We start from the raw sequence: 11564 nt of genomic DNA, 5'->3' as shown, positions 1-11564 counted from the left end.
GTCTAACTACTTGATAGAGCAAAAAATAGCTTTGAGCTGTGAGAGTGATGTTATCTGCTACTGAACCAAAAGATCAGGTGACAGCTGTGTAGCCCACATTCTTGGCCACTTAATCAGCATTGTCACGGGTCAAAAAACGGCAGGGTGTTTGGGCCTTCCTCCAATATCTGAATATGAGTCTTTGCTTTTCTATTTCTGCTGTAACATGAGCAAGAGAGTGTTCCTGCTTTGTATCATTATAGGGAAGGTGACTTCATGCTACAGATTATGCAGGGTGGCCTTGATGCCTTAGAGAATTTGAGATATGTTTACTTGTTCTTGCACAAGTAATACAGAATGAAAAGCACTGCGAATATCACCGGCATCTTAAAGGTTACAGCTAACTAGATAAACACAATCTATATTGTTAAGTGTAGATGTATGCCTATCCAAAGGATCCTTCCTGACATAGGTCAAGCAGACCTGTTTCCATATTATGATAAGTATTTGGACATCAGACCTCTCTAGTCAGTAATACAGTTCTTGTTCAGTTTGAAATTTTCAAAAATCAGTTGCCAAAAGTAGTTGAGAGATCTGGAATATGGGAAAAGGTTCTGCAAGAGAATGATTAGCAAAGAGAGGGCAGCTCTGCCAGTGAAGTTTCTGTAATAAACAGTGTAATTATTCATAATTTATCATCAGGTTGTTATATTTTCCCTCAGTGGGATGTATACAAATTTCATATTTAAAAATAAAACAAAATCTTTGCAATGAAGACTGGTTATATGCATTTTGTATTGATGTACATTAAAATCCAGAAATTAGTTACAACCATTTCTAGATTTTCTTCTTATTCTACATGTCTTACTGTCTCGTTCTTTGACTCCTTTCAGCAGGAATAATTTTATTTGTGATAACTGAGAACTCCTGTGTTCTTCAGCTGAAGTATGCCTATATAGGTAACTGTAAACAGGTATTTCTTTGAGGTGATCCAGTTCAGGAACAGATGAGAGGTATCTAAAGTATCTGTTTGTCAGTGAAAAACAATCAGCAAAGTACTTTATTTTTTTTTTCCCATGCAGATGCTTCCAATCCCCTCTGCAGCCACAGCTTAGCCTTTAATGAACTTTCTGGAATGCATTATTGGAACCAAACCACCAGTGAACCTGTGGGTTTTGTCTAGTTTTTTCCTGATGCTCCAGTTCTTTTAGTACGGCTTCTGGAAAGTTTTTATGCACGCTCCAGTACTGAACACAGTGCAACACAGCTCACCATTCCCAATCAGCCACGCATGACCTGTGTTTTCTATTGTTCTTGTGGGTTTAGCAATTCCCTGGAGCTCAGCTGTTTCTTAGATTTGCTGTAATTAAAGCAGACTGGTTGTGTCTTTGAAGGGCAACCACTTTAGCCTCACTTCCAGTGTGACTGTGACCAAACACTCTTATAATGCTCTTCTGTAATCCTCAGAACTCGGCAACTCTCTATCTCATCTTCTCTAAACTAGCATCAGATAGCTGCGGATACAGGCATGGATTTTTCCAATTCCCCATAACAAAGACAGGGTGGAGAGCTGCTGTTATATGTCTGAACACCATACTTTGCCACACTGCATGGCTGATCAGAGATATTATTTCATGTGCCTCTGGAAATTCAGAACCCAGAGAGGTCATCCTTAGCATAAACACTGGTGTAACTGCTCATTTCTAGTGGATTTTTAGTGGCAGATATACCAGCACCCAAATTTTAAAGTTTATTTCGTTGCAAGTTAAATTACTTATGACACTTCTTGAGATTTAAGTTTTGTGTTACAAAGGTAACACCTTCTAGATCAGCTATACTTTCTAATTTTTGGAAGCTATAACTGCAGCTTTTAAAGAAAACAGAAATTACCTCAATTATGTAGCCATGAAAAAAAAATTTTTTTGAAAAATTGAATTTTTATTGTAAAACATCCATAGATTACCAAGACTTCGGGGAATTAAGGCAACGTCTTTTTTGGGGGAGGGCGGGAGAAGACTTAAGTTCTGGGCAAACAATGAACTCAGGGAATAGTGGCTATTGCAAAGAAGAAGTCTGACGTCAGGAACACAACAATTAATGCTATTCTGCCCCCTTGCGTTACCTCTGGAGCAGCTCCGTAGCCCCGCACACCCCGAAGTTGCCGTCCCCTCGCAAAGGGACACGCACCGGGTCGCAGACGCACCACCCAAACCATAACAGAGCAGCGTCCCGAAAACAGCACGGTTGGGCGATCACTGCAAACGATACAGCTGTGTGCCCAAGCTCGGACTTCATGTGTTGTGTGTAGAAACAGTTCAGAATACGCACAAATCCCTAAATATGCCGGAGCTCGCACGGCCGTGCGGGGGATGGGTGCAGCTCGGAGTTCCATGGAAAGCGGCAGCGAAGCCGGCTAACCACATGGAAAAGCACGACGGAAAACAGAGGAGCTGTGCTGGAGAAAAATCAGAACCTAGAACCTGAGCTCAAGCTCTTAAAACCAGCATTATCCAAATTCTTGCTTTTATCGTTTTAGTAACCCACACGGAATAAACAAGGCTTTAAATTTGGCCACAGTTGCACTTGAAAGGAAAACCTTTCTTTGAAAGCGAGAACCAACCAAAATATTTCCACCTTTAGAACTCCGCTTTAGTTTTAAAACTGTTTTAAAACCAGCAAACGCATCCTTGCAGTGCCATGGACACCGGGAGCCGGAGCCCCAGCGGGAGGACGGCTGTCATGCAGCTGTATTTCATACGTGACGCGGAGATAAATGCCAGAAGTCACACGCTGCAAATGAGGAGAGATAATTGCCATTTTAATGTGATTTTATTTCCATCACTCCCTCTCTAACCCTGCTAATTCCTGACGTTATCCTTCACCCGCAGGACTAAGAGCTGCGCCCGTGTCTTGAACCGGGGGCCGGGCTGGGCGCTCTCCAGAGATCCCTTCCCGAAGCGCTCCGGAGGGGCGAAGGGTGGCTCTTACCGAGGGCTAGGCGAGGAGATTAAGTTTTATGAGCAGCACGCCAATGCGAAGCAATTAATGTACACGACAGTGCCGCTCCTCGCCAGCCCGGAGAACCCATTTACATCTCAATTTCCTCTCGGTATCAGCCGCTCGCCGTGCGGGCAGGGCTCTCACGCTTGCGGTTCCCGTGGAAGGCTGAGCGGTGGCCTCCAACTAGTTCTTCCGACAGGCTCCAGACCGCCTATACAAACAAACCGAAGCGCTTATGGAAAGCCGGCGCTCTGCCCCTCTCCTGCGCTTCCCCTTCCCTGTCCCGGTGCTCGCAGCAGCGCCAGAGCGGCGGGGCGGGGGCGAGACCGCTCCCCTGGGGCCGCACCGCTCGCTCCGGCGGGGCCCCGTCGCGGCGGGGCAGGGACCAGCGCCGGCCACAACTTCAGCGCCTGCGGCTGTGGCAGGGGCCGGCCCGCGGCAAAGTTACCGAGACGCCTAGCTTAGATTTTTTTTTTTCTTTTGCCTCCTCCTTCTTTTCCCCCCGCGCTGTCCGCGAACTTTCGACATCGTCCTGCCTGGCACGGAGCCACGACCTCCTCAGCCGAGTCGCGCTCGGGGCAGCGGGGCGGGAAGAAGACCCGAGCTCTTCGCCGCCGCAGGCGGCAGCCGCCCCCGAGCTGCTGTCGGCGGCGGGGCTCGGCCGCCTCGCCCTCTAGCGGGGGAGAGCGGCGGCGCCGGCGGCTGGGCGTGACTTTCCCCGCTCCCTTCAGCCCGCCCGCCCGCCGGGGGGGACCGCGAGTCAGTCAGGGAGCCGAGCTGAGCCGGGACTAGCGGCGGCGCCGGCCGAGGAGGCTCCGCGATTAAGGGTGCCCCCCCGGGCACCGGGGGAGGCGAGCGGCGCCCGCACGGCCCCCGGGACAGCGGCGCGGCCGGAGGAAGGTAGACGGGTGGGCGGCCGCCGGCCACTTCGCACCCTCTTCCCTGCCCGTAAGAGCGGAGAGAGGGCGAGGACGGAAGAACAGCCCGCGGGCCACCAAGTGCGGGAGTCCGGCTGCCCCCTCCTCGCCTGCCCCACTGGACTGGAGGGGGGCGAGAGGGGCGCCTCCTACTTTGGCAAACACTTTGGCACTTTGCTGGATTCGGAGCAGGAAGGGCTGGAAATATGGGGAAAGTTGGAACTTGCCTGGTTACTTTGGCCGGACTTTTGCTGGCAGCGGGAGCGCAGACGTTCACAGGTAAGGAGTCGGCTCGCCAGCCCGGGGCCGGGCAGACTCCCCGGGAGCCAGGCGGCGGAGGGGCAGGGGGGAGCGCGGGCACTTCGGAGGTGGTGGGGGTTTGGTTTAGGTTTTTTGTTTTTTCTGTATACTTTTTTTTTTCTTTTTTTTTTTTTTTTCCCCATCCCCATCCCCCTGACGGGTCTGACACTTCTGAACCGCTGCGTCGATGGGGTGAAAAAGTGTCCCGAGGAGCAGCGGTGTCGGGATGCCGCTCCGCTGGCGCCCCTGAGCCCCTGACACGAAGGTCAAGAGGCTGGTGGGGCTCGGACAGCCCTAGGGCAGGGCTGGAGGGACGGGCGGGACTCGGGCTCGCTCCGGCGTTTTTCCGCCGCTGACTTCCCGAAAGTTTCCCGCTGCCCCGGCACGGGAGGCGGCGGGGCGAGGTGAGCCGGTCCCCGGCGCTCCGCCCGCCGCCGCGGCTGGCCACGGGGGAAGGAGGAGGGCTTGCGGGGCTGCCCGCGGGCCCCGCGGCTCTGCCCGCCCGCCGGTGCCTGGGCACGGGCCCCCGCCGCTCCCCGCCCCGGCGCTGCCCGGAGGTGCGGCTGTGAGACGCCGGGGGAAAGCCCCGGCCCCGGGCTCTGTGCAGCCCCCAGAGCGGCACCCGAGAGGGCAGGGCAGGAACTGCGATGGGTGCCGGCACCCACAGCCAGGAGCAGCCCCCGAAGTGCCCCTTCAGCGGCGGCGTGCCTCTGCTTCCCGAAGCCCCAGACCTGCAGATGGTTATTTCGGTCTCGAGTCCCCTGCCTGCGCCCCTGTCTTATTTATATGTTGGAGAAACCCGTAATTTTAGACAGAATTTTGGATTGTGAAAGAGTTCTTCCTGCAAAGAGTAACTTCAGAATTCTTTTTTGGTGTGTTTTGTTCCTAACATGAAGTTAGTGCAACTGAAAGCACGTTAAATTGAAGACATCTGGTACTCAGTTCGTGCGAAGTGTGCTTTGATCTGGTTGGAAGCAATCCTTCTGACTCCTTGTTGCTCAGGCTGCAGAATAGTTTATATTTTCACATTACGTGTTGCATCTATGGAGCACTGTTGCTAAACCAAGTTTTATGGCTGAGAGTTGGTGGTCTAGTATAGAACTTATTAAAAAAAATTAAATTTCTGGTTTTATGTGTGATTCCACAGACCTCTTGTATACGTAGCTGCATTTCCCCTAGCTTCTTGGGAGCATTTTTACTGTAGACGAGACAGAAGACCTCCAAGTAGAAAAACGTTGTGTTCCAAGGTGATATGGAACAGTGATGAAATATTTTCCAAATTCCCGTTAGAAGGAGGGTATGCTCTGCAGCGAATTACGAAACTGGACTCAGTTATATTCGCTCTACAGCTCATTAATGTTGGCAGTCTAGTGTCCAGACTTCAATGGGAGCACTTGGTTTATTAAGATAAATCTGTAACTCACTGCTGACCTGTGTGAACTAACTTTTTGTTTAAAGTTAAGCTGGGGCTATCTCTTCTTCTGGATATTTAAGTGGCTTGTGCATGCAATGTGCTGATACTGTACTGGGATCAGCACTGAAGTGCTGTTCGTGTTGCTGAAGAACAATCCCACATTACTGTTTGATTTGTATCTGTTGTATTCATTTACCTGACATGCTGTGGAGCGAGCAGTGCTATAAACCGTGAACAATTCACCAGTGACTTGTGTGTACAGTTACTCCAAGGGTGCAGTTCCACACCATCTGAAGTACTCAGAGATTGCTATTTACAGTGAGATGGCAAGGGATGCAGAATCTGCCCAGTTTTCTCCCCATGTGTTTTTATGTATGTGTATGTTAAGTACTGAAGGTAATGATTGCTTGTGAAGATGCATGTGCAGAATTTTTTCTTTCTAGTGTTGGTTCTCGGCACTTGAAACAAAATTGATGAAATTTCCATTTTTGTGCTTTACCACATGAAGCCTGTGTCTGGGTATAATTTTTGCTTGGGGGAAAAATAATGCTGTTTCTTTTGTTAAAACCTTGATGGATCAGCGTCATAGAAATTAAATGACAGAAAAATCCATCCTTGAGTTGGGTAGTTATCTTTTGTAATAGTTGTCCCTTATTGCAGAAGGGAGTTACATGACTAACCTATGAAAAGTTTAAAAACAAACAAAGAGAAAAGAAACAAAAGCAACTCCACACATGCTCTAAGCATAGAATAGCAGTGTGTGAATTGAGTGCCTGTGGCATTTATAGTTCTGTTTTTTTTTTGTACCCTTTTCTAAACTGACTGATTTGTTTCACAAAGATTGGTTCTAGTGTTGTCTTCAGCAATTGTCTTATTTGAATTTCTTATTTAGAAAATAATCTTACTGAAAGATCAGATCTTGGCTTTTTAAGGCCTGGGAGCTTTCAAGTAATCTTTTGAAAGCAGCTTAACAGTTAATAACAATGAGATTTTCTCTGAGTCCTTAACTAAAGATTTTAAAATTCTGGATTCATCAGTTCAAGAAGTAAATGATCTCAAGAATTTGAGTTTAAGAGATGCTACTGAAAACATTGTCTTAAATGGACAGTACTACTTATCCAAAGTTTTTAAAAGTAGCTGGACTCTGCAAGATTAGTTTTGGGTTATTTAACTATTTTTTAGTTTCTTTCTGAGAAACGATAGCACACCTAATTTAGCTGGTTTTGTTTATAATTTTAGCAAAATGTTATTATGTCAGTCTCTTGTGAAGACTGAATGTTAATATTACTAAAGTTCCTGAAAAGTGGTGTTCAGTCATAGAAAATGCCACTTGATTCCACCATCTTCCTTTGTCCACCGGCTTGGTAGGTTATTCAGGCTAGAGACAGCAATTCACTCCTGTAAGGGATTTAGGTCAAACGTAGAGATGGGGAAAGTTAAAAGAGACATTGTAAACATAAATATTTGGTCTCCATAAAATTAAGAGTCTGGATGGGATGAGTTCTGTCAAATACAAAAATGGGGAGCTGAAATTCAAAGCAAGGAAATGTGTAATAGAACTCGGAAACTGTGTTTTTATGAAGGCATTCCTATTCAGGTAGATGTAAATGTGCACACAGCCTGGATTCTGAAATTGGTGTTTCTTGGTTACAGCCTGACTCGTACAGAGGGAGGGCTATTATTAGTCTGTTACATTCACTTTTGCTGTGAAAAGCACCAAGGTTGTATATCAACGCTCTTTTTGTGGCACTGGTTTAAAAAGTTTTAGTTTTTCTCTGAGAACGAATGAGTCTTGTTGCAGTGAGAAGGATGGACAGGCTGATTAAAAATACTTGTGGGAGTCCCTTTGTTATGAACCAGGACTAGTGGCAATTATGAAGAGAAGAAAAGGAGGAAAAGTGCTGTACAAAATTTGAAAATTATTTTTCCTAGTGAGTAGTAAAGGCTTTACGTAAAGAATAGTAATTCTCAAGCTGTTTAATGGATTAAGAATACAAAACCCTGCATTCTGAATAGATGTTGTGCCTTAGACTCATCTGTTCATTTTTGGGTGTAGGCACTTTAAAAAGAAGGATCACATTTTCCAGAAAAGTGATGTAAGGAAGAAGTTTGACATGCTGAAGTTGAAATTTACTGTGATCACGTTGATGTTTGGTGACTGCAGAGAAAATAAAGGGCCTATGAAGACTTAACCTATATTCTATCCTAGCTGAAATGAAGCTCCTGGCAATGCCTAGAAAATAAGTTTCTGATATAATTAGCTGTGTTTAAAGAGATTTCTCAGAGTATTCAGAATCTCTGTTTGAAAGTGTGTGTTGGCTATTCTGATCACTTCAGCAACAAAGACCTCCAAGTGTAGTTATATCTCACTTTAGCAAATTCTGCTTCTGTTTGCGTTGTTTATTCCACCTGCTTTTCTTTCTCTCCGCACATCCATCAAGTCTGTATTCCTGCATCTTCTAAGGGAAGTAACAAATGCCAGTGGAGATGCAGCTTTATTAGTGGCTGATGCAGTTTGTCAGCTCAGCTACAAAACTATTCCAGCCACAGGTCACAGCATGGACTTGGCCTCACTAAACAGTGAGAGCTGTGGTGGAAGGTTCTCAAACCAAACTTCCCACTGTTCAGAGATTTTTGCTGCTGCTATTACAGCTGTTAGGTGAATAGGTGAATGAATTGATTTCTGTTTTACATCTAAGATTATTCTTATTTAAAATACTCCAGCAAATGAATGGAAGCATTTTGAAAAATCTGCTTCTAAGTGTGATGTTTTTAGTTTTTGGGGTTTTTTTAAAAACTTTTTGCAGTTATAACAAATGAAGTAAAGTTTGTCTTCCCATGTCAACTGAGATGTGCTTTAGAATGCTTCAGGTAGAAATGAGTCAGGGCTTTGGAAGTGGCACAGTTCATCAAAAAAGAAACTGTGGTGTGTATGTTTTTTTAAAATTTATTTTATTTAGCTGTTCTGGTTTCAAAAGATAGTAATGAAAGATCATCAGAAATTAAAAATGAATCTTAAAAATTACTGCAGGGATGTAGTAACACTGGGTGAAAAAAATGCTATGGTGTTCATTTGGTCTCATGAGTTAGCAGTTGTCAGAATTCATGAGCAAAACAACTCAGTGTTCTGAAACAATATAAGCGCATATAATATATGAAATAATAATATCTTCAGTGCTCACATAAGTTGCTAGATTGGCAGCTAGAGAGACCTAATCCCCATGCAAATCACAGAACACGTTAGGGTAGAGTGGGCAAGCTTCTGGACTCCACCGTGCTAATGTCACTTGAGTCTGACCTGGCGATGTGGGGATGGTTTATTTCTCATAAACGCTCACCCACACCCTGCCACGGTCAATGAAAATGGCAACCAGGCGAGTTCCTGGTGGCCAGGCCAGTTCTGCACCTTCCTGCTGAGACAACCCCTTGTGTGTGCATCACTGGATTCAGCTGGGGGGAAGATAATAAGTGTAGACTTGATGGAACTAAGTCCAGTGATGTTGTGGGGTCAGGATCTGTGAACTGATCCTGCGTTTCAGGTGTTGCAACTTTATGCTACAGGAAAGGCTTTTTGAGAGGGATATCTCTAGTGTTTAAAGCTTGTTAGTATCACTGTCAAACTCTTATTTCTGTGCTATGTCACTAAATTCTGAAGATGTTTCCCCAGGAAATGACATGCAATTACAAACCTTTCAGCTACAATTATGACTCTTGTGGAAGGAGGTATTAGTTTTGAAAATTTTCCCAGGAACAAACTGTTAATCTGTGAATGCAGCTGAATTAGCTGCTCATTTTCTTTAAGAAAAATTGAGAGTCTTCTCCTTATTTCATTTAATTTCATTTTATTTTGTTGATAACTTCCAATTCTCTTTTCTCTTATTACTGATGTGTAATGTTATATGTTAAAACATGATTTTGAGACACTGAAACCAATTTGGAACATATGGTCATGTATTTAGAAACAAAAAAAAGTAGCAATAAATTTTCCTATGTCAGTCTGTTCACCTCAGTGTATTCAGATACTTCTCTCTGAATCATTTTGTCATGTCTTCCAGAGTTCTGCCTGCTGTGATCTGCTGCTGATCACTAGGTGTAGCTGCATCTCTAAATCCATTTTTCTAAGCATGGGAAGAGAAAGGGCTGTAAGATAGGCATTGTGACAATGTAGGTGTGTTTGGAGGTGGGGAGGTGTGAAACAGATGATGGATTTTTGTGACCTAGAGAATTTTAATCCATTGGTGGCTTGTTTGCATCAGTTTGATTACAATACAAATGAACTTTTAATTGCATGTAAAAAGACCGATTTCAGTATCAGTGTTAGTATTCAACAGAAAGATGTATGAATGTTCTAATATGACAAAAATACATAATAAAATGCATGAAACTACAGAGAAATTGTCAGTACTTTCCTAGTGTTTTAAATGCAAGAACTATTGCTGCAGAGATCTGATAATCTTTAAGAATCAATCAAGATGGTTAAGATAAACCTTTAAGTTTTGATGGAGTACATGTCTCCTCACAACCTATTAAGAACTTTTCTAATCCATTCAGAATAATTATCTATGGAGATGATGTTGCTGTCTGTGGAATTCTATTTCCTTTTGGCATAAGGAAGTGTTGTGTTGGTTTTCAAGCCATGTGGCTTCCATTAATGCTGTGAGGAGATACAGAGGGTAAGGTGCCACATATGCTTTAAAAATGAAAGAAAGACATATTTGTGCCCAGATTTTTGAGAGTAATAACAGTAAAAATTAAGGTGCATTTATGCCTCTGATGCATACCCGTGCTCAATATCTGCAGAGAATAGGAAAGAAGTGTCTCAGCCAGAAGTGTCTGACTCAACAGTGACCCTTTGCCACATAAGGAGCAATGGTAGGAGAAAAAAAAAATAAAGACAGTTGTTCAGACAAAACCATGGCAATATTAGCAGAAAGGAGTTCTGAAAACAGGTTAGACTTTATATGTCCTGAGGGGGAATGGTGGGAAAGAAGGAGTAGCATTTGCTGGAAGCATGGAAGAGATGAATGTTACTAGAAGAGACGATGTAAAAAAAAAACTCTGAAGTCTAAATGGTGACTGAATTACTTGTTGAAAACAGGAGTGAATTTATAATTATTCATGTTTTCATATTTTTATTATCTTAGTTTTCAACACATTTGTTTTTAATAATGTGTATTCAAGGCTCAGATATGCCTTCTGACAGCTTTACATAGCAATAGTTGATTATCTTTACACATATGATTAAATGTAATGATGTTAATGAATCCTAAATTTTTTTCTGCAAAATGGTGTAAACCCAACATTTCACTTATGACTGTTTTTCTCCTCCCCACCCCCAATGTGTAATCCACCCTAATTTAGAAAAATAATTTTTGTTTAGAGTGAGATTTTTGTGGGGTGGATTAGCTTTTTTATTACTCCCCCCTGTTTTTTTGTCTTTCTAATCTTCTTCACTGTTAAGCCATTATAAATATCTCTTACAGCATTTTTTGTTAATCACTAGAAATGTGTTTTTGCTCTGAAATAACTAACAGCTAATTACCTCTTTTATCACTTCAGCTCTTCATTTTCTAGGAGAATGAAATAGAGCATCACACGCCTGTTTTAGAGCAGATTTCTTTTTCCATCACACATATTTTTGGGGGATTTTTTGCTTTTTTGTTGTTTTGTTACTTGGGTTTTTTGTTTAAGGCATGGTTATTTTAGGGAAGTTTGCAGAAAGCTCATGCTTTATTATCTTGAATCCTGTCACATCTTTTATCCCAAACTCTAAAATAAAATCTGGTTTAGAGTATTTATAAATAATGTAGTGAATAGAATACTTTTGTCAATGGACCTTTGTTTTAATTCTGTAGCGCATAAATTTAGGCTCAGTAGGTGAAAGAACAGTTTATTTGTGCTGATAAGATTCTAATATAAGATTGAGGAGCATATTACAGGAGTTTCTTGTACTT

The 11564-nt window shown here is 43.6% G+C and overlaps 1 protein-coding gene and 1 long non-coding RNA gene across 7 annotated transcripts in view; one reads left to right on the top strand and one right to left on the bottom strand.

Annotated features, from left to right (window-relative positions):
* Nucleotides 1-1896: 1896 nt before the first annotated feature.
* Nucleotides 1897-3655, bottom strand: LOC132070432 (uncharacterized). The gene is made up of 2 exons (XR_009418000.1): nucleotides 2968-3655; nucleotides 1897-2769 (listed from the first exon to the last, which is right to left on the bottom strand). It is a non-coding gene; the product is annotated as an uncharacterized LOC132070432 (long non-coding RNA).
* Nucleotides 3656-3743: 88 nt separating this feature from the next.
* Nucleotides 3744-11564, top strand: part of PTPRM (protein tyrosine phosphatase receptor type M) — a 442321-nt gene continuing 434500 nt past the window's right edge. For 3 of the 6 annotated variants that reach the window (XM_059467174.1, XM_059467165.1, XM_059467156.1), the window contains exon 1: nucleotides 3744-4175. In XM_059467174.1, coding sequence (XP_059323157.1) covers nucleotides 4103-4175 — 73 coding nt within the window. In that variant the 5' untranslated portion in view covers nucleotides 3744-4102. The remainder of the gene's footprint in view (nucleotides 4176-11564) is intronic. The other 3 variants (XM_059467196.1, XM_059467194.1, XM_059467183.1) reach the window with 1 other exon arrangement.

Source organism: Ammospiza nelsoni, chromosome 1, assembly GCF_027579445.1.
Source record: "Ammospiza nelsoni isolate bAmmNel1 chromosome 1, bAmmNel1.pri, whole genome shotgun sequence".
Lineage (NCBI taxonomy): Eukaryota > Metazoa > Chordata > Aves > Passeriformes > Passerellidae > Ammospiza > Ammospiza nelsoni.
This window is presented reverse-complemented; position numbering and strand designations above follow the sequence as displayed.